Source organism: Camelus dromedarius, chromosome 16 (assembly GCF_036321535.1).
Source record: "Camelus dromedarius isolate mCamDro1 chromosome 16, mCamDro1.pat, whole genome shotgun sequence".
Taxonomy (NCBI): Eukaryota; Metazoa; Chordata; class Mammalia; order Artiodactyla; family Camelidae; genus Camelus; species Camelus dromedarius.
Window position 1 is genome coordinate 48,616,341 of NC_087451.1, and position 18,660 is coordinate 48,635,000.

At 44.7% G+C, this 18,660-nt stretch overlaps 1 protein-coding gene and 1 long non-coding RNA gene across 10 annotated transcripts in view; one reads left to right on the forward strand and one right to left on the reverse strand.

The window, feature by feature from the left end:
- Positions 1-12,738, forward strand: part of LOC105088199 (uncharacterized) — a 28,521-nt gene extending 15,783 nt beyond the window's left edge. For 6 of the 8 annotated variants that reach the window (XR_010384622.1, XR_004141926.2, XR_004141924.2 and 3 more), the window contains one exon: positions 319-12,738. This is a non-coding gene — a long non-coding RNA (uncharacterized LOC105088199). The remainder of the gene's footprint in view (positions 1-318) is intronic. The other 2 variants (XR_010384623.1, XR_010384625.1) reach the window with 2 other exon arrangements.
- Positions 12,739-15,580: 2,842 nt separating this feature from the next.
- Positions 15,581-18,660, reverse strand: part of KSR1 (kinase suppressor of ras 1) — a 133,238-nt gene continuing 130,158 nt past the window's right edge. For both annotated transcript variants that reach the window (XM_010979004.3, XM_031468342.2), the window contains one exon: positions 15,581-18,649. In XM_010979004.3, coding sequence (XP_010977306.2) covers positions 18,571-18,649 — 79 coding nt within the window. In that variant the 3' untranslated portion in view covers positions 15,581-18,570. The remainder of the gene's footprint in view (positions 18,650-18,660) is intronic.

An 18,660-nucleotide genomic window follows, 5' to 3' on the forward strand; every position in this document is an offset into this window, starting at 1 on the left:
TTGATAATAATAAAGGAACTAAAAGACCTGCACCTTATGATGGGTTTTCTCCCCTTCTGTCAGTGTGTTTTAATGTGTTTCTAATGTTAACTGGAGATACTTGATTTGGAATTTCTTTCATATGGAGATTTATCATTCAGTACATATTTCAGTGAAGTGTTTTTTTAAGGTAAATTATGCTGTAATCATTTGCCAAATTTAAAACTTGCCTTTGAAGTTTTAGGAGGCTGTGAATTTAAGTAAAAGTTTGATTTAATTTTTTGCATATAGATACCACTTAATGGACTAAGGTTTATGAGCTCTTAACTGTCTTCATAGACTGGATTTCATATCATCACCTCAGCAAGTTGAAACACGAAGAATCTGGGGTGGACAGTGAGAAGCCAGCACTTGGACTTGCTTCTCAGAGAGATGACATTCAGGAGAAGTGTGTGAAGGTTTGCTTTTGAGTTTGAAATGCATGACTCAGTGGACATGAACAGTGAAAAAGGCATTTAGTGGTATATTTTACATGAGAAAAAAAATATTGAAAGTATTTTTGATAGCAAATTAATCATTCCAATAGTCAGTTCTAAAAAGATTCATTTCAGACTTAGTTAAACCTAATTACCTCCCCCCCCAAAAAAGAAAAATGAGTTAATTTGAATAATTAATGGAGGTACTGGGGATTCAACGCAGGACCTTGTGCATGCTAAGCAGACGCTCTACCCCTGAGCTATACCCTCCCCTCGTACTTACATTTTTATTAACATGATGGAAATTTCATTTTAAAAACAGACCAGAAATTGAAAACCTACTTCAAAAATTGCAAAGTAATTGTATATTAGAGTTAGGCAGTTAATCAGTGATATAAACAATTTCTGATACGTATCATTTTAGGATTCAGATCCCACTAAAATAATTTTATTTCGCTTTTTGTCATGAAGGGATAAAAAGTATTTTCAAGGGGCTTCTCATTAACAAAGAGAAATGACTGTTTTCTTAAATTACAGACGTTAATTTGGATATTGATACTCACGGTTTCCAGTCAGTATGAATTGTCATTAGAGATTCATTTGTATTCCATGAGAAATACATTAAAACTCTGAAGGGTGGATATCTAAAGTTGTTTGTTTGGTTTAACATTTTCAGAAACAGTTTCATAATTATTAAACAGGCCAGGGTTTCATTTTAGGATATCATTTCCAGTTTCATCCTGGCCTAAAAAGTTTCTTCTGAATGCCTTTTGTGCTAGATAGGATAATGCCCCAGATGTTCATAACCTAATCCCTGGAACCTGTCAGTGGTTACAAGTAAATTAAGGTTGTTGATCAGCTGACCCTTCAAACCAGTCAGGATTATCTGGGTGGGTCCATTAATCACAGGACTGCTTCAAACCAGACAGAAGGGACAGAAGAGGAGGTCAGAGACTCGGCTTATCCTTGCTGGTTTTGAAGGTGGAGGAAGAGGGTCACACCCAAGGAGTGGGAGTTGCTCCTGGAAGCCAGGAGTTACCCTCCGCTGACAGCCAGCAAGGATCTCAGTCCTACAAGCACAAGACAGTGAGTGTAGTCAGCAGCTGGAGGAGCAGCATGTGGCCCCCTAGTCTCCAGAAAGGAGCCCAGCTCTGCTCACACCTGGATTTTAGCCGGTGAGAATCCATAATTTGTTATGGCAGGAATGGGAAACAAATGCACCTTTGTTTAGAATTTCTCTTTTAGCACCTCCATCAACTATTCTGTCTATATCTAGCCTCACTTTAGAAGTAGCTGCTGACTAGGAGGGCCTCCAGTATTAAAGTTCTGTAGAGAAATACTGTTTGTTAGAACTGGATGCAATAGGGCAGTCCTAGGATATTAAGGCTAACAGTTGATAATTTTAGCAGATAGTGTATGGGTCACAATTTGTTTTTACATCAGATTACTGGCATAAGGGAATATTTAGCATGTGTTTGGAACAGGGTTCTTTTTATCATCCTTAAATAAGGATCATGACTTATTGACTTATTCTAGATTTAGTTTTTGGTGAGCCTTGATCTTTAAAATATTTTCAATTTATGGTTCCTAGTATATTAGTAAAGGTAGAATAATGTTAAAGCTTATTAATAGTCTTCTTCATAGAAAAAGAGAAGGATAAATAGAACCAAATTTCTTAATTTCTTAATTGAATATACTTGTGGCCAAAAGCAGCGAGTATTCAGATATTTTTAGGTGTATGTACAATTCCTGATTTAAAATAAGGCAGTCTTTTTTTGTGACATTATTGTATGAATCACTTTGATGGCCCCTATGTTTAAGAATACTAGTGTAACGGAAAATATCTCAGAATCATGGCTCCACAAATTACTTTTGGGGACTTCTGACACGTTTTGTTGTATATTTTATCACAGCCATGATCCATTATCATTTGAAGAGTGATTTAATATTTTAAAACACAAACAGCTATTGGGGACTAAATATGGTATATTTTAAGTAGAAGATCAAACCGCATAAGAAACCGCCTTAATAAGATCAGTTTTCCTTGTGTGGCTCAAAAACAGATCGGTGGAATATTTTCAAAGAAACTGCAAAATAAGTAATTCAGTATAACTTAAAGTGGAATCGGCTGCTTGAAGTTGCAACCTGAAGTTACACTGATGATTGGAAAAATACCTGTAGAAAGAAGATTGACGTCACCAATATGGCAGATTGGGGAGCTCCAGGCCCTTGTTCCCTAGTGGAGATGCTGAGGTAACAACAGGGTACTGACCGGACATATGTTTGTGAGAATTCTAGAGACCAGTTGAGAAACTGCAGCACCCAAGCCAACATGTAACCAGGAAGAGGCTCCATCGAAGGGAAGGAAAGTTTGTGACATTTGGGGTGCCTGTGTCCATTTCATTGTAGCCCAGTGCAGTCAGGAGGACACACTCCTGTAACCATGGCTCCTCCCTGGGGACAGAAACAGGCGAGGACTGTGTGTCCAACATTTTACCTTGTCGGGTACTGGCTGCAGGACTGGTTTCTGTTTTACTTGACTAGGTACTGACGAGAATGGTGACATTATTTGGAAGCTTCAGAAAATAGTCGTGAATGCTGCAGTGCATTAGAGCTGCACAGATCTACACTTCTCCAGGCAGATGCCAGGGGAGAAGGAGTACAGGCTCCCAAGAAGAAAACAGGTAAGCCACGTTGGAAATTGAGACAGTTAAAGCACACACACATAAGGCCAGAGAAGACACCTCCCTAGAAAAGTTTTGAGAGGCCCCTGAACCACAAGCTGGACCGGTGATGAAGGTCTTCCCCTCCACAAAGCCACTCATAAGGACTGGGAGAGGCAGTGGTTTTTACCACATGCCAAAGTAAAAATAAAGGAAAGAAAGACATATGGCTCAGTCAAAGGAACAAAACAAACTCCAGAACTGACTATAAAGAAATGCATATCTCCAAACTTCCAGGCAGAGAATTTTAAAACTCTCTTTAAGATGTTCAGTGAGCTAAATAAAAGAGAACACAGATAGACAACTAAGCAAAATCAGGAAAACAGTGTGTGAGCAAATTGAAAATATCACGAAAAGACAGAAGTTCTAAGAAAGAACCAAATGACTCTGGGAGCTAAAGAATACAATAATTTTAACTGAAAAACTTCATTACAGAGGCTCAACAGCAGACTTCATCAGGCAGAGGAAAGACTCAGCAAAGATGAAGATAGGTTATAGAAGTCATTCAGTCAGGAGCAAAAAGTGGGGGAAACTGAAGAGAGCCTGAGGGACTTACAGAACATCATCAGGTGGACTGAGTGGACTAACGTATGCATTATGGGAGACCAGAAACAGAAGAGAAAGGGGCAGAGATTATTTGAATAAATGATGGCCGAAAACTTCCCAAGACTGAGGAAATAAATGGACATACAATTCAAGAAGCTCAACAAACTCCAACTAGGATACCCCCACCCAAAAACTCATTCTGGGACACATTGTAATTAAACTGCTGAAAGTCAAAGACAGACTGGTAATCATCAGGAGAAAAGTGATTTTTCACATACAAGTGAGCTTTTCTAAAAAAACCTTGGAGATTTTGCGGGTTTGGTTCCAAACCACTGCAGTAAAATGAGTCAGATTAATGGTTTGGTTTCCCAGTTCATATAAAAGTGACATTTACATTGTACTGTAGTCTGTTAAGTGTGCAATAGCATTGTGTCAAAAAACAACGTAAATACCTTAAGAAATGCTGTACCTGAGCCTTCAGTGAGTTGTAATCTTTTTGCTGGTGGAGGATTTGAAATGCTGTTGGAAAAATGGTGCCAGTAGACTTGCTCAGTGCAGGATTGTCACAAACCTTCAGTTTGTAAAAACTGCCGTGTCTGCCATGTACAGTAAAGCAAAGCACGATAAAACGAGGTCTACCTGTATCGGTGGGTTTCTTAGCGGAAACTTTGCAGGCCTGGAGGCAGTGGGATGATGTACCAATCATGATACAGTATCTGCAGAATTGTCCTTCAGAAATGAAGGTGAGATTAAGACTTTGCCATATAAACAAATGTTCAGTGAGTTCATGACTAATAGACCGGCCCTGTGAGAAATGTTAATAGAGTCCTGCAGCTTGAAATGAAAGCACACCAAACAGCTACATGAAGCTGTATTATAGAGTTCTTCAGTAAAGGGAAATACATGGGCAAATACAGTAACCTGTATTGTAATTTTGGTGCATAAGTCCACTTTTAATTCTTGCATAGAATTTAAAAGACAAAAGTATAAAAAATAATTGTAAATCTGTGCTAATGAGTTGTACAAAGTATAAAGATGTAATTTGTGACATCGATAATACAGGTAGGGTGGTGGAGCTGTAACGTAGTATTTTGATGTGTAACTGAAGTTTATACTTTAAAAGACTTTTGACTTTAACGTGTTTTGCATAATTGCAGTGGTAACTGCAAAGAAAATATCTGGAGTATACGCAAAAGGAAATGAGAAGTAGATGAAAATATATCACTACAAAAAAAAAAAAAATCAGTGAAACATGAAAGAAAGAAGGCAGTACAAGAAAAAAGAAGGGACCAAAAGCTCTAAGGTACACAGAGCACAGGTAAAAAAGGGCAACAATCATTCCCTGTTAGTAATTGCTCTAAATGTAAATAAATTAAACTCCCCAATCAAAAGACATAAGATTGGCTGAATGAATTAAAAAAACAGTATTGAACTGTTTGCTGCCTACAAGAGACTCACTTCCCCTAACCCCTGGCAACATCATTCTGCTTTGTATGTTTCTTAAAAACAACCAGCTTAAAAAAATCCTCATGCCTAAGAGACACATTTTGGGGTGGCAAATTTTGCTCCCCTGCAAGGACACAATGCTAAGTGAAATAAGGCGAAATACTGTGTAATTCCGCTTGTATGAGGTCCTTGGAATAGTTAAATTCATGGGGACAGAAAGTAGAATGATAGTTGCCAGGGGTTAGGGGAAGGAGAAGAGTTAATGTTTAACAGGTATAGAGTTTGTTTTACAAGATGAAAAAAGTTCTGTGGATAGTGGTGCTGGTAGCACAACAGTGTGGATGCACTTAATGCCATTGAACTGTACACTTCTAAATGGGTAAGATAGTTGTAGGGGAGCAGAATTTGCCACCCCAAAATATGTCTCTTTGGCATATTATTTTAAGCTGGTCATTTTCTAAGAAACAGCAGATGTGGGAAAAACTCTGAAAACCAAGCAGGAGTTACCCTCTGGGAAGAAACATTTTACATCTATAAAGGAAATCTCCATTTGTTAAGGATGTCTCCCTCTTCTGTACCAGAAGGAGGAGGACTAAATCTCTAGAAAGTCTTATCTATGAAAGCAATGACAGACCCGCCTAACCACCTTACCTTTGTTTGCTGAGCTTATCCTGGTAACTTCTGATAACTGACTCTCTCCACCCTCAACATTCTCTTTAATTTTTAGCTGGAGATGATAGTATTAAGGTGAGAGCTTCGACCATTTTGGCAAGTTAGTTTTCCTGGGTCTCTCCCATGTATATGTGTTCTTAAAGTTTTGCTTGATTTTCTCCTGTTAATCTGTTTCATGTCAATTTAATTCCTAAACCAGCCAAAAGAACCTAGAAGAGTAGAGGAAAATTTCTCCCTCCCCAAACAGATCTTTTGTATGCAATTTGGAAGGAGAAACTGAAGTTGCATCCGTATTGTTTTCTCTCTGGGGAGGTTGGAGCTTCTCTGTTGTTCCTTATCGCTGTCTTGTTGGGGAGGGGTAGCAGCTGGGCCCACGGCAACTCCTCTTACTGCTGAATCTCCTCCTTTAACTTCTAATTCTGTCCCAGGTGCATGTTTAGCTGTGTCCAAGGGCACCTGCTTCCGTTGCAGAACACGCTTAACATCAGATAGAGGCTTGGGGGCAGTGAGAGCCACGTGTGCTGTATCCTTGGGGGCTCCACTCTCATGGGTTCCAGATTGATCTTGCTCCATGCATAGCCCCCTTCACATCCCTCTCCCCTTCCTGCCTGCCCTGCTGACTTCAGACTGACACCAGACGCAGAACTTAACAAGCTTCCACAACTGCACATAGTCAAATTCTTAGAAAAAAAAAATATATATATATAATATAACAATGTAATATATTTATATGGTATATATAAATATTACATAATTTTTTTAAAATGGTTCTGCTTCTCTGTCTAAACTCTGACTTCTACTCCCAGCTATATGCTGTTCACAAGAAACACTTTAAAGGACATGTATATTAAAAGCAAAAAGATGGAAAAGAGATCCCACATAAATTCTAAGCATAAGAAAGAAAGCCAGAATAGTTATATTACATCAGATAAAATAGACTTAAGGGTAAAAAACACTACAGAGATAGAGGAATATTTCCTAGTGATAAAGGGGTCAAATCAACAAGATCTAATAATCCTAGGTTCTTATGTATCTAATAATGAAGCTTCAATATACATGAAGCAAAACTTGAAAGAACTGAAAGTAGGAGTAGATAAACCTACAATCACAGTTGGAAATTTCCTTGCTCACTTATTATTTTATGGAACAAAGGCAGCGAACCACTAAAGAGAAGATTTAAATGATGTCAGTGCAACCTGTCACTTATGGAACAGTACTCTCAACAATAGCAGGATATTTTATTTCTCAAGTACACATCAAAACCAAATCAGAATCCCAGTGGACTTTTTGGGGCGTGGAGGTAATTAACAAGCTGATTCTAAAATTTATATGAAAAGGCCGATAATCCATATAAGTCAGAACAATCTTGCAAAGGAAAAACATGATTTACACTATCTTGATTTCATGACTTACTATAACGCTAGCATAATCAGGACAGTAAGGTCCCGTTGTAAAGATAGACAAGTAGATCAGACAGAATAGAAAGTCTCAAAATTGACCCACACTTACCTTGTCAGTTGATTTTCAAGAAAGCACCACAGCAATTAAATATGGAAAGGAAATTCTTTTTAACAAAGGGTGCTAGACAAACTAGCTATGTATATGGGGAAAAAATGAGCCTTGATCCATATCTCATACCACATAAAAAATAAACTAGAATTGGATCACAGATGTTGTTAAAGAATAAAATTCAACAGAAAAAATGCTCACTATCACCAATTATCAGAGAAATGCAAATCAAAACTACAATGAGGTATCACCTCACACCAGTCAGAATGGCCATTAAAAAGTCCACGATAAATGTGGGAGAGGATGTGGAGAAAAGGGAACCCTCCTACACTGCTGGTGGGGATGTAGTCTGGGGCAGCCATTATAGAAAGGTATGGAGATTCCTCAAAAAACTAAAAATAGACTTACCATATGATCCAGTAATCCCACTCCTGGGCATATATCCAGAGGGAACTCTTAATTCGAAAAGTTACATGTCATAAAATAACAGCAACATTGATGGACCTGGAGATCGGCATTCTAAGTAAGCAAGAAAGAGAAAGACAAATACCATATGACATCACTTACATGTGAAGTCTAAAAAAGGACAAACGAACTTATTTACGAAACAAAAACAGACTCAACAGACATAGAAAACAAACTAATGGTTCCCAGGGGGTGAAGGAGGTGGGAAGGGATAAACTGGGAGTTCGAGATTTGCAAATATTAACTAATATATATAAAATAGAACAAATTTATACTGTATAGCATAAGGAACTATATTCAGTATCTTGTAACTCATGGTGAAAAACAATATGAAAACGAATATGTTTCTATATGACTGAAGCATTGTGCTGTACACCAGAAATTGACACAACATTGTAAACTGACTGTATACTTCAACTGAAAAAAAGATAACATGCACAAGCTTTGCAGTGAACCCTTCACTTCCTAAACCCACATGTGATAACTTCTCCAATGCTGCTCCGCCTCCCAGCCTAGAAACTTACTGGAATGACCGACATTTTTTAAATTTAAAGGTGGGATGGGGGTGGGAGGTAGAAACCTGCATTGGAGGCTAGAGCGTGTCACCCACATGATCCAAACATTGGAGATGATCCTTGGCTGGTGTCTGCTCGGGCTGGAGAGAGGGAAGTCACTGGCGAAATCAATGCAAAGCCCCCTTCTAGGGAACAGGCTTGGGGTTCTGGAAAGTAAGGGGTGCATATTCTGGCTGGATGACAGCCCCTGGGCTTCGAGCATTCACCCTGTGCCGAGTGCTTCACGCATCGTTTATCTCGTCTTCACAACAGCTGTGCCAGGGAGCAAGTGCCCACTTTTTTTTTTAATCGATGAGACAGAGGTTTCAGGAGGTGCAGGAACTTGCACTGGGTCACACAGCCCAGAAGGGAAAGGGCTGCGATGTGAATCCTGCTCAGTGTCCCCTGATGTTCTTTTGAATAATAAACATCCCTTTATTTGCCTGGCACGTAGCATACGCTCAGTCACATCTACTTTGAGCTACTGGACTGAACAGAAACAGCTGTTCACTGGTGCTGCAGACTTCCAGGCTAGAGGCAGGAAAGCAACCTCAAGACTGTGTTGTCACACAAAGTGCTGGTGGCCGCTGCAGTTCTCCATTTGTTTGGGAGATAAGTCCGCAGCCCGCATTCTTGGGGTTTGCTGGTTCAATCCTTTCCCTAGTCTCTAGTTCATGGGTTACTACTCGTATGTTAATGGGCACGTGAGGTCAAGGCCATTGCTAGTGGGACTCTTAGAAGCCAAAAATCAGCAAAAATTGTTGGGCACGAGTTGGGCATTTAAAAGTTGTTAGAGCACTCACCAACTAGCCCACAGACTCTCACGTCAGAATAAGTTGGTCACGGATTAGGTTAGGTTGACACTAGGTAAAGGAAATTTCCACGCTGTGAAGTATGCTGTTAAGGCACCGTATGATTTCCAACCTCACGGCCCATCCCTCTTAGGTATTTAGTTTGGCTTCCGAGGGAACCAAGGCCTAGCTAAAAGAACAGGATCTTTCTTTTACATCCAAAGAGTGGAAAGTGCCCCCCTTCTGGCACACCTGCTTATTTTCTGTTTAAGAACTTTAGTCCCTGAAGCTGCCGACATTTAGCAAAATGGCTAAGTTTTACTAAAAAACAACCTAGAAATACAACAGCCATTATAAGAGATGTTAGACAGGATCATTCGTTTAAGATGTGGACTTGAGAGTAAAGTTCCTGAAACAAGTGAACAGAAGAGGACATGTATTTTAATGGGTATGTATAAACTTCCAAAAGTTTTCAAAATTCCAGAATAGTTTGAAAGATTCATTGCAAAAGGCTAATGAACAGTCAGAGACACAAAAAGCATCTAAAACAACGCCTACTTTGAAACACGTGGGTCCAAAGATCAGTGTCTCAGCTGTAATCACCTGGAAAAGAGAGTCTTCAAAGGTCCTAAACAGGTTTTTCAGTATCAACTGAATGTCCCTGTACAGGCCCCTCCCAGAGTTGATAAAACATTTTGTAAAACTGCTGTGTTACTCCCTTAAACAGGCAGGGGAAACTGAAATTATTCAGTCTGGTAGGAATTTTTTTAGGTCTTCTCCCCAAGCTAAATGTAACCAGAGACAAAGAGAAACATTAAAAGAAAACCAAACAAGCCCAGCTGTCTTTGTTTCACAAATCAAACCTTTTAAAGGGCCAAAGGTGTGGCTCTAGAAGTTCAAAAGTTCATGTCTTTTTTATTGCCAATGCCTCAAACTTCACCTGTTCCTCCCAATTGTCTTTGTCAAATTGATTTTGTCACCAGAGACTCCAGTCTGTTCATAACTATTTCGATCAGGTTTGCCTCCACCGAGAGCTTGTCTGCACACAGTAAAGCCAGTCTGCTGACACCGGGTTGTGGTGAAGGACAGTGCGGTGTTTATTGTAGGGCACCAAGCGAGGAGTCCAGGCAGCTAGTGCTTAAAAACTCCCAGATGGCTTTCAGGAAAAGGTTTTTTAAAGGCAGGGTGAAGGACAGGGTCATAGGGGTGTGTGGCCAGCTTGTGATTCATGGGTGGTGAGGTAATCAGGCGTCAACATCATCGACCTACTTGGTACAATCAGTCTGGGATCTACGTGCTGTGGGGAGCATACAGTTAACCTCTTTCTACCTGGTGGGGGTTTCAGTATCTGCAAAATAAACAGCTTAAAGGATTTGGCTTAATACCATCTCTAGCCCTTGAGGAACTAAAGGCCCTTGGCTTTGTGTAATGGCTAAACTACTATTATTTTGTTTAATGGTGAAACTACTATTATTTTGTCTTGCTTGACTGTTTTCCTTTGTTTCTGCATTTCCTCACTTCTCTGATTAAATGTGCTCTTTGGAACTCAGGGAAGGCCTAGGAGGCTCAAGTTTTTCTATAAACAAGAGGCAGACGGAGGACATGGTGGGGGGAAGGTAACTGTCCTGAGAAGGCCCCGTAGGGTCCTGCTAAGTTAAAAATGTCATGAGGATGAAGCAAAAACGCCATGACGTCTGGGTACCACATCAAGGTTCAGCAAAGCTGTGAGGACTGCTGAGTGGCAGCTGAGAGTGACACTAACGCCTTAAATTCTGATTGCATCTCTTGGTTAGCCTGGCTGAGAGTTTGATCAAAAGTGGGGACTAGTTAAGGAGAAACCCACGGGCTCCAAATGCTGTCACTTGCCCTGAAGCCCAGGATACTGCACCTGGACTTCATACCTGACCTGGCCTAGGTGTGGTTTTGACCTTCCCCAGAAATGCAGTCTTAATCAGACAGTCTGGAATTTTCTGGGCAACACCCACAAGGTAATCTGTCTCCTAGGTCCTTTCCATCCTTGGGGAGGAAGGAGTATTCTGCACGGGAGACCCCTGCCCTTCCTCCTGGAAGGTGACTGGGCCTGAAACAATCCTTTTCTTTTGCTAATAGCTCCCTTGTCCCACCCTCCTTCCACCTATATATATATATATATATATATATATATATTAACAACCCATTGGTTTCTTTCTGTTTATACCCTGGGATGTCCCTGACTCATGAATCACTGAATAAAGCCAATTAGATCTTTAATTTGCTTGGTGGAATTTTGGTTTTTAACAGCTGTCCTTTTCATCTTAGCAGCTGGTATTTCCCTTTCTCCCTTCTCCACAGACCAGCCCACAGCACTTGCCAGCACCGCCCCCACTCACCAGCATATCCCAGGAAGGTCCTCTCTCCTGTGCCAAACCATCTACTCCTGCAGAGGCCCCGGACCCGCTGGAATGGAATAGCATATAGCGATGTGATTTCAGCGTGTGGAGGTAATGAGGGGGTTTCAGATGTGAAACAGTGGGCTGAAGACAGAGCCCCTGTCTGCCAAATGCTCCCTCTCCCTGCTGCTTTCGGAGACATTCTGGAAGCTTAGATGAGAGAGGGGACAGAGGGACTCCCACCAGGACCTCACATTGCCCTGGTTAATCTTCAGGCTCACCCACCTTCACTCAGGCCCTGGGTAAACAGATTTCCATTGCTTCTGTTGAGCACTTCCTCAAAAGATAAAAATGGCCTATCCAGGAAGAAAAAAATCCTGCTACCAGATGTCGTATCAAAAATCATTGGGGAAAATATCCCGAAGGTCACAGTTAGAAACAAGGTCCCCTCCAAGTCTCCAAAACTGGGGACCCTTGAGGCCACAAAACCCACAGACACAGAAGCAGAAAACACAGACCACAATGAAAAGGTAATGGACTTGCTTTAGTACATCCCACTGCGGTTTAAGAGAAAATGTACAAACCTTTGCAAATGCTACATCTGCCCACAGGAACCCCTGAACATTGTAAGTCCCACAGAACAATTAGATTTGTCAAGACATTTTCTTCTCATCCAAGTTAAGCCTGCCAAATCAATCCTTCATCCAGGTGGAGAAATGTGTCCAGTGAAAGTGGAATCAAAGATTTCCTGGTTCCCACCCTGGCTCACTCATTTCTACAGCAAACTAATCTTGCAGGCATGCTGCCAGGGGATGCTTACTCACTAGCCTCTGCCACACAGGTAATCGTGCCATGTGCCCAGTGACCTTCACAGCTGCACAGTCCAGCTCTGCTTGGGGACGGGTTGCGCCCTCTTCCGTGTGTTTGCGTCTCATGGTCAGTTTCGCCTCTGCCTGCCTGGGCCTCAGTTTTACCTCCTACTTAGCAGACACACCCATATAAGCCACTCCTTCCCCGTGAGATATTCTAAATCTTGCAGGTGGAAACCTCTAACAAATTCGAAAGGTAAATTGATGATTGAAGTCTTTTTCACCTTTTTATCAAGGTGAAACTGAGCAGGACCCTGTGGGGCCCTCCCAGGTACAGAAGCCCCTGTGTCCCCCGTTTCTTGTTTGTAGAAAAAGGCTTTTTTTTTTTTTTTTTTTAAATCCTACTACACCTCTTGGTTCCAAAGAGCAGATAACTAACTAGGGAAATGAGGGAATGCAGAAATGAAAATAAAGCAGTCAAGAAATAATAGTTAAGTGATAAAACAATATAAAACGGAGTCCTGGCTCCGCATCAAGGGATAGACGTAAGTGTCTGATACTATCTTTGAGTTGTTCTGCAGGAACTGAGCCCCCCCGCCCCAAGTCGGGGGTGGTAACTGCATGCAGAGACACCTAAACTGGTTGGAACCAGAAGGTTGATAACTGAGATTCCTGAAACACCACCCTGTTACCTCCCCACCAAGCAATCAGGAGAGTCATGCACCCTCAGCTCTCACCCCCAAATGTTGCCTTTCAAAACTCTTCCTTGAAAGCCATCAGTGAGGTCAGAGCTCCTGAGCACAAGGCACCCATCCTCCTTGCTTGGCCCTGCAGTAAACCTTCCTATGCTCTAAACTCCTGTGTTTCTGTTTGGCCTCACATTGCGCCATTAGGCACATGAAGTCCAGCCACACTAGCATCCTCTTTCTGCTTAAGGTGGATAGTCTTCATTGGGCCAGGGTTGTGGGGGCAGGTGAGTTGGGGCCCAGGACCTCTGGGCTGGCTTCACTTCACCCTTGCCCTTTGCCCTTTATCTGTAGCATCTCCCTGACCACCCTGGCCCCACCCATTCTCACCTCTTCTCTGGCCCTTCTGCCCCGTCTGCCTCTCACAAGTCTCTCCACTCCCCCAACACAGACCTCCATTACTTCCTGGATCGCCAGTGTGTCTCCCATCTCCCACCCCCTTGTGCTCTTGGTTATCATGGGAACCATGCTAATCACTGGATTACCTCCCCCTCCCCTGTTTGTGCTCTCCCACTTACTACCTGTGTGACCTTGGCCAAGTGATACAACTTCTCTGGGCTTGTCCCACTATAAAATGGGTTAATAAGAGCACCTACTTCCTAGAGTTATTATGAGGATTAAATATCTGTCTTGGTTGCCAGGAGGATGGAGGGTGGGAAGGGACAGACTGGGATTTCAAAATGTAGAATAGATAAACAAGATTGCACTGTGTAGCACAGGGAAATAAGTACAGGATTTTGTGGCTCACAGCGGAAGAGAATGTGACAATGAATGTATGTATGTTCATGTATAACTGAAAAATTGTGCTCTACACTGCAGTTTGACACAACATTGTAAAATGATTATAACTCAATAAAAAGTTTAAAAAAACACAAGAAAAAAAATCTGTCTTAAGATCAGCACAACGTCCAGAAATGTCTCAACATTGACGTACTTTTACTTTTACCGAATATAATTTCAGTGTAGGCCAACAACAATGGACCCCAAAATGGCTCAGGCCCAGGCATTCTCCTCTTGTTCACATACCAGTCCCAGGCAGGTATGGCAGGTGGCAGGGCGGCCTCTTCCACAGTCATTTAAACACCCAGGCTGATGGGATGCTGCCGTCCTCAACACGCGGCTTCCCAAGTTGCCTCGGGGTTCTCCGTCCTGCCAGCCAAGAGGGAGAGAGGATGAGATGTGCTTGTGGAGGTTTTTATGCGCCAGGCACTCAGTGACTGGGGAATTATCCCAGACGCTCACCTCTCCTGAACATCTGATCAAAGCTCTGTTCCTTTTCCCTCCTGCCTCTATCCATCCTGCATACCTAAAACATAAATCTAATTACGGCCTTCCCCTGCTCAGGGACTTTTGATGGCTCCCCAGGGCTGCCATGTTAAAGCCTAAACTCCTTGGCTTGGTACCTACAGGGTCCTCTCCAAATTCGATCCACTCCCCAAGTCCCATTTTACAACAAACAGGTGAAATGCTCATGATTCCAGGCACACCCTTATTCCCAGACCTCATAGCCTTCCCTCAAAGCAAAATGATCTCTTGCTTATATGCACCAGGCATGTTGCTCACCTTCAAGTCAGCTCCAAGCTCACCTCCTCCATGAAGCCTGCCAGGCAGACTGTTGGACCCCTTCCTTGGGCCACTCACTGGCTCACAGCTAAAGGTAAGGGCTCCACCTTGTTAATCTGTTCCAGCACTTAGCACCATCTTCTGAACACAGTACGTGCTCAATAAATGTCTGGCTGGTAAGTTCCCTGGCTTCTGATGAGAGGGACGTTCTGGAGTCAAGCTGTAGTCCAAGTCCTGGGCTAGCCACTCACCAGCTGTCAGCTTGGGCGAACACCTTAACTTCTCCGTGCCTCATTTTCCTCAGCTGAAAGATCAGAACAGCTCCTACCTTGTGGTGCTGCTGTGAGGGCCTGATTAAGGTGAGATGGTGTGTAGATTGTAGCACCTCCCTGGCTCAGAGAATGCTGGTTTCCCTTTGCCTCCATGTGTTCTGCTCACCCCAATTGCCCAAGTACCTTTCTCTCTATACCCAGCAGGGAAAGGCTCCTAGAAATAAGATTTAGATACATGACCCCTCCCCAATCCCCCAAGGTTTCCATGAGGCAGCAGAGATACTGACCACTTCTGGGTCTGCTCACGGGCCGTCACTGTTGAAGGCTGGAAGGCCTCCCTCCATGCGTCATGGGCTTTGATGCTCTTCTGTCTCCAGTCATCCATCTGCTTAGAAATGCCTTCGAAGTCCAGGTAAAACTTCTGTCTTTGGAAGGAGCTCCCAGAAGATGTCCAAACACCCTGCCCCCTCCCCTCCTAGTCTCCCACGCCATCCATCTGAGTGGTCCCCCAGACTCATCTGGAGCTGACCCAAGCAGACACAAGCCCCAGACACCATGGTACAATTTTATTCACAGGTTCCAGACACCCAGGCTGGGCCAGGCACAGAGGATATGTTCTTGCCAGTGGCAGGAAAAAAAAAAACAAACTGATAGCGCACGTCTGTTAATACTAACCATTTTAATTTAAATTAATAGCATTTCTGGAAGACAAATGCAGTTGATAGAAAATATAAAAACTTCTACTGTACAAATTTTACATCACATTCAAAAAAGCAAGTGTGTGCCTCATGGCCACAGAAGACGCTGGGTTTGCACACACAGAGGAAATCCTGGCTGATGCGGGAGCATCGCATGAGCTCTCTAACTGGTTTCACATTTACATCTCCACCTGGCCCCCAAATCCACAGAGAATGCCACCGCCTTAGGCTGACAAGGCACACCATTTCCCTTGGGGATCACAGAAAGAAATGCCACAAGAGGGCAGAGGGATTCCAGGCTCTGCACACGTCCCTGATTTGGTGACAGGGAGGGGTCAACGTAGCTCCATGCGCTCATGACTGACCGGGAAGTCACTAGGATTCAATACCTCGAGTTGGATGGAGACACTCGGGTTGCGGCTCTGGTGGCTAAAAACAATGGGGACAGACCCGAGGGCTTTAGAGGTGAAGCTGGAGAGTCAGAGGGGGTGCTGATGGGCTGAAGCCTGGGCTCCACTCTCAGACCCCACGGGGACTTCCGCAGCCCCCAGGCTCCCACCTGGGAGGCCTCCCAGCTTCTCCATCCCTTTCACAGCTGGCTGTGAGGGCTGAATTCACAGTATCTGCCCTCCTTCCTGTGTTTCCAAGGCAGACGCGGAGAGCACATGGAAGGGCGAGCATGTCTCAATTCACAGTCACTTAAACAGACAGGGCGAGGGGGACCACCTGGGGGAGCGTTCCTCAAGCGTTTCTCTTACATGACAGGCAGTGCAGAGGCTCAGGCTGAGAGCAGAAGGCATCCCAGTGCCCTGGCGAGGGCGGGGGTGTCCCCCAGTCCCTCAGCTCCACCCTCAGGGTTCCCTTGGAGCGGGCACTGTGACCCCCCCCCCGACCGGCCCCCAGCACTTGCACAAGACACAGTGAAAGCTTCCCGAACTGACCCAACAGTGTGACGTGCACAAGAAACAACAAAACCCAGACTGACTTTCTGAGAGCTGAGCCCAACTCGACTTGCTTGGCTGCCGTCCCACTGCTGGGCCCACCTGCATGTGCTGGGGTTCACAAGGGACAGGTGAGAGGCACAAACAGACCTCTGGGAAGGCATCACCGCGTGGGGGAGGAGCTGACAGCCAGAGGCAGGGTCGCACACCATGTGGCTTTTGGGGGAAGATCACCAGAGAGGCTGATGGGGAGAAACATCCCACAGAGGAGAAAAGCCCCTCAGCAAAGTCCAGCTGGCTTACAGCTCCTCTGTCCTCCTCCCTGCACCCTGACCAGGAGGCCCGGGGACCCTGCGCTGCTGCCCGGCTGTGCCCTCCCACCCAGTGGGGCCTGGCCGAGGGGTGCCTGGCCTGGAGCTGGGAAGGTGGCCCCATAGCTTCCTGGCAGAGTGGCCCATCCCATGTGACGATTTGGATGGAATCCAGGGAAGGCTTGGGAGATGGGGAACCTGGCTAGCTGGGTCAGATGAAGGGCGTGGGAGGGCCACATGCCTCCTGTCTCGGCTCAGCATGGATGTGAGATCTGAAGCTGACCTCCTCTGCACCTTCACCTCCCTTGGTCATTTCTGGCTTTGGAGCCTGATACAACAAAATGTCCACTGAAGGGAGGGCTCCTCTGCCATTTGGAACTTTCCTGTTCAGGTGCCAGCTTCTATTGAGGACAGACAGGACACTTCCATATCCCGGACTTTCCCAAACCCAGCCCCACCCCGGCTCAGATGGACACAAGCAGACGGCCTGACTCGGCCCGAGAAGGCTCTGAAGGCTGCGGGCTTGCTAGTGGGTCTAAATAAAGTGGGGGGTCATGCCTCCCACCCTTGCCAAGAGATCCAAAAGTGGGCAGTGGAGGCGTCAGGAGCGGGCTAAGGAGTTTCAACAGGGCAGGGGTTGGGGGACAGAAAAGGTGGGGCAGAAGAGGCGGGCAGCTCCCAAACCCTGGCATGACTGATGATGGGTTTCCAAAGGGCCAGGGCACCCTGTGGCTGGGAGGGTGGGCTCAGGGACCTGCTGCCTGCTGCTTCTCCCTCATTACCTTCCCTGTCCTTGTGCCTCCAGCCATCATGGACTATGTAGCTGCCCGGCGGGGCCTTAGCTCTGGGGTCCAAGGAAGGAATTGGGACGTCTCTAAAGAGCCAAGGTCCTTCAGTCCCATCTCCTGGGTGCCTCTCTGGGGGCTTCGTGAAAGGAACATCTCCACAGGCAGTGGGAACCCTGACTAGGAACTAACTACTGGATCAGTCCAGATGTTATTTGGGTTTTATCTGTCTCGGCTTCCCCAGCAGGGACAGACTGGATTACAGGGGTCAGAAGTGAACCCAAGCTCTCTGCAAACTCCTGACCCTCGTAAGCCAGCTAAGCTACTGGTCAGGGCTTCCTCTGCAAGAGGAGGAAGGGACAGCATCCCTCCGATTGGACAGGGAGAACCCTGCAGACGGAGATCCCCCATGAACGGGGTTTAGGGCCAACGAGGCGGCCGGGTCACACCTTGTGGTCCCCCGTCCTACCTGGAAAACAGCCACAATCACAATGCTTTTCCTCCTCTGGCCCAGCGTGGGCTCCCCACTGCCTATAGGGTCCTCCAGAGGGGACGGCCAGTTCTGCCATCCTGGCCAACAGTGCCAGCGACCTCGGCATGGACCGTTTTTATTATTACCTATTGTACATTAAGTCCAACTCCGCAGAAACATACGTGTAAACATTTGCTGTCCATCAGGACAGGTTGGGTTGTTGGTGACGTCATTTTAAGAAACAGCAGGTGCGGCTCCATCTTGGGGACCCAAGTGCTTCAGTGGACGAACAGTCTACATCGAGGACTTGTGCTCCTGGTTTGCAGCACTCAGGAGGGTGGCTGGCATTTCAAAGAGTGTTGTTTTATTTGTCGTGGTGGTGGTTTGGATGTTTTAGAAACATTTAAGGAAGAAATATGTCAGCAGAAAAACTGCACAGCTGGCTACATCTTTGGATTACTGGACTCCAGGACGCCCAAGCCAAACCTTTCAAACCGGGGTACAATTTTGCTGCTGTTAATGCTGCAAAGAGG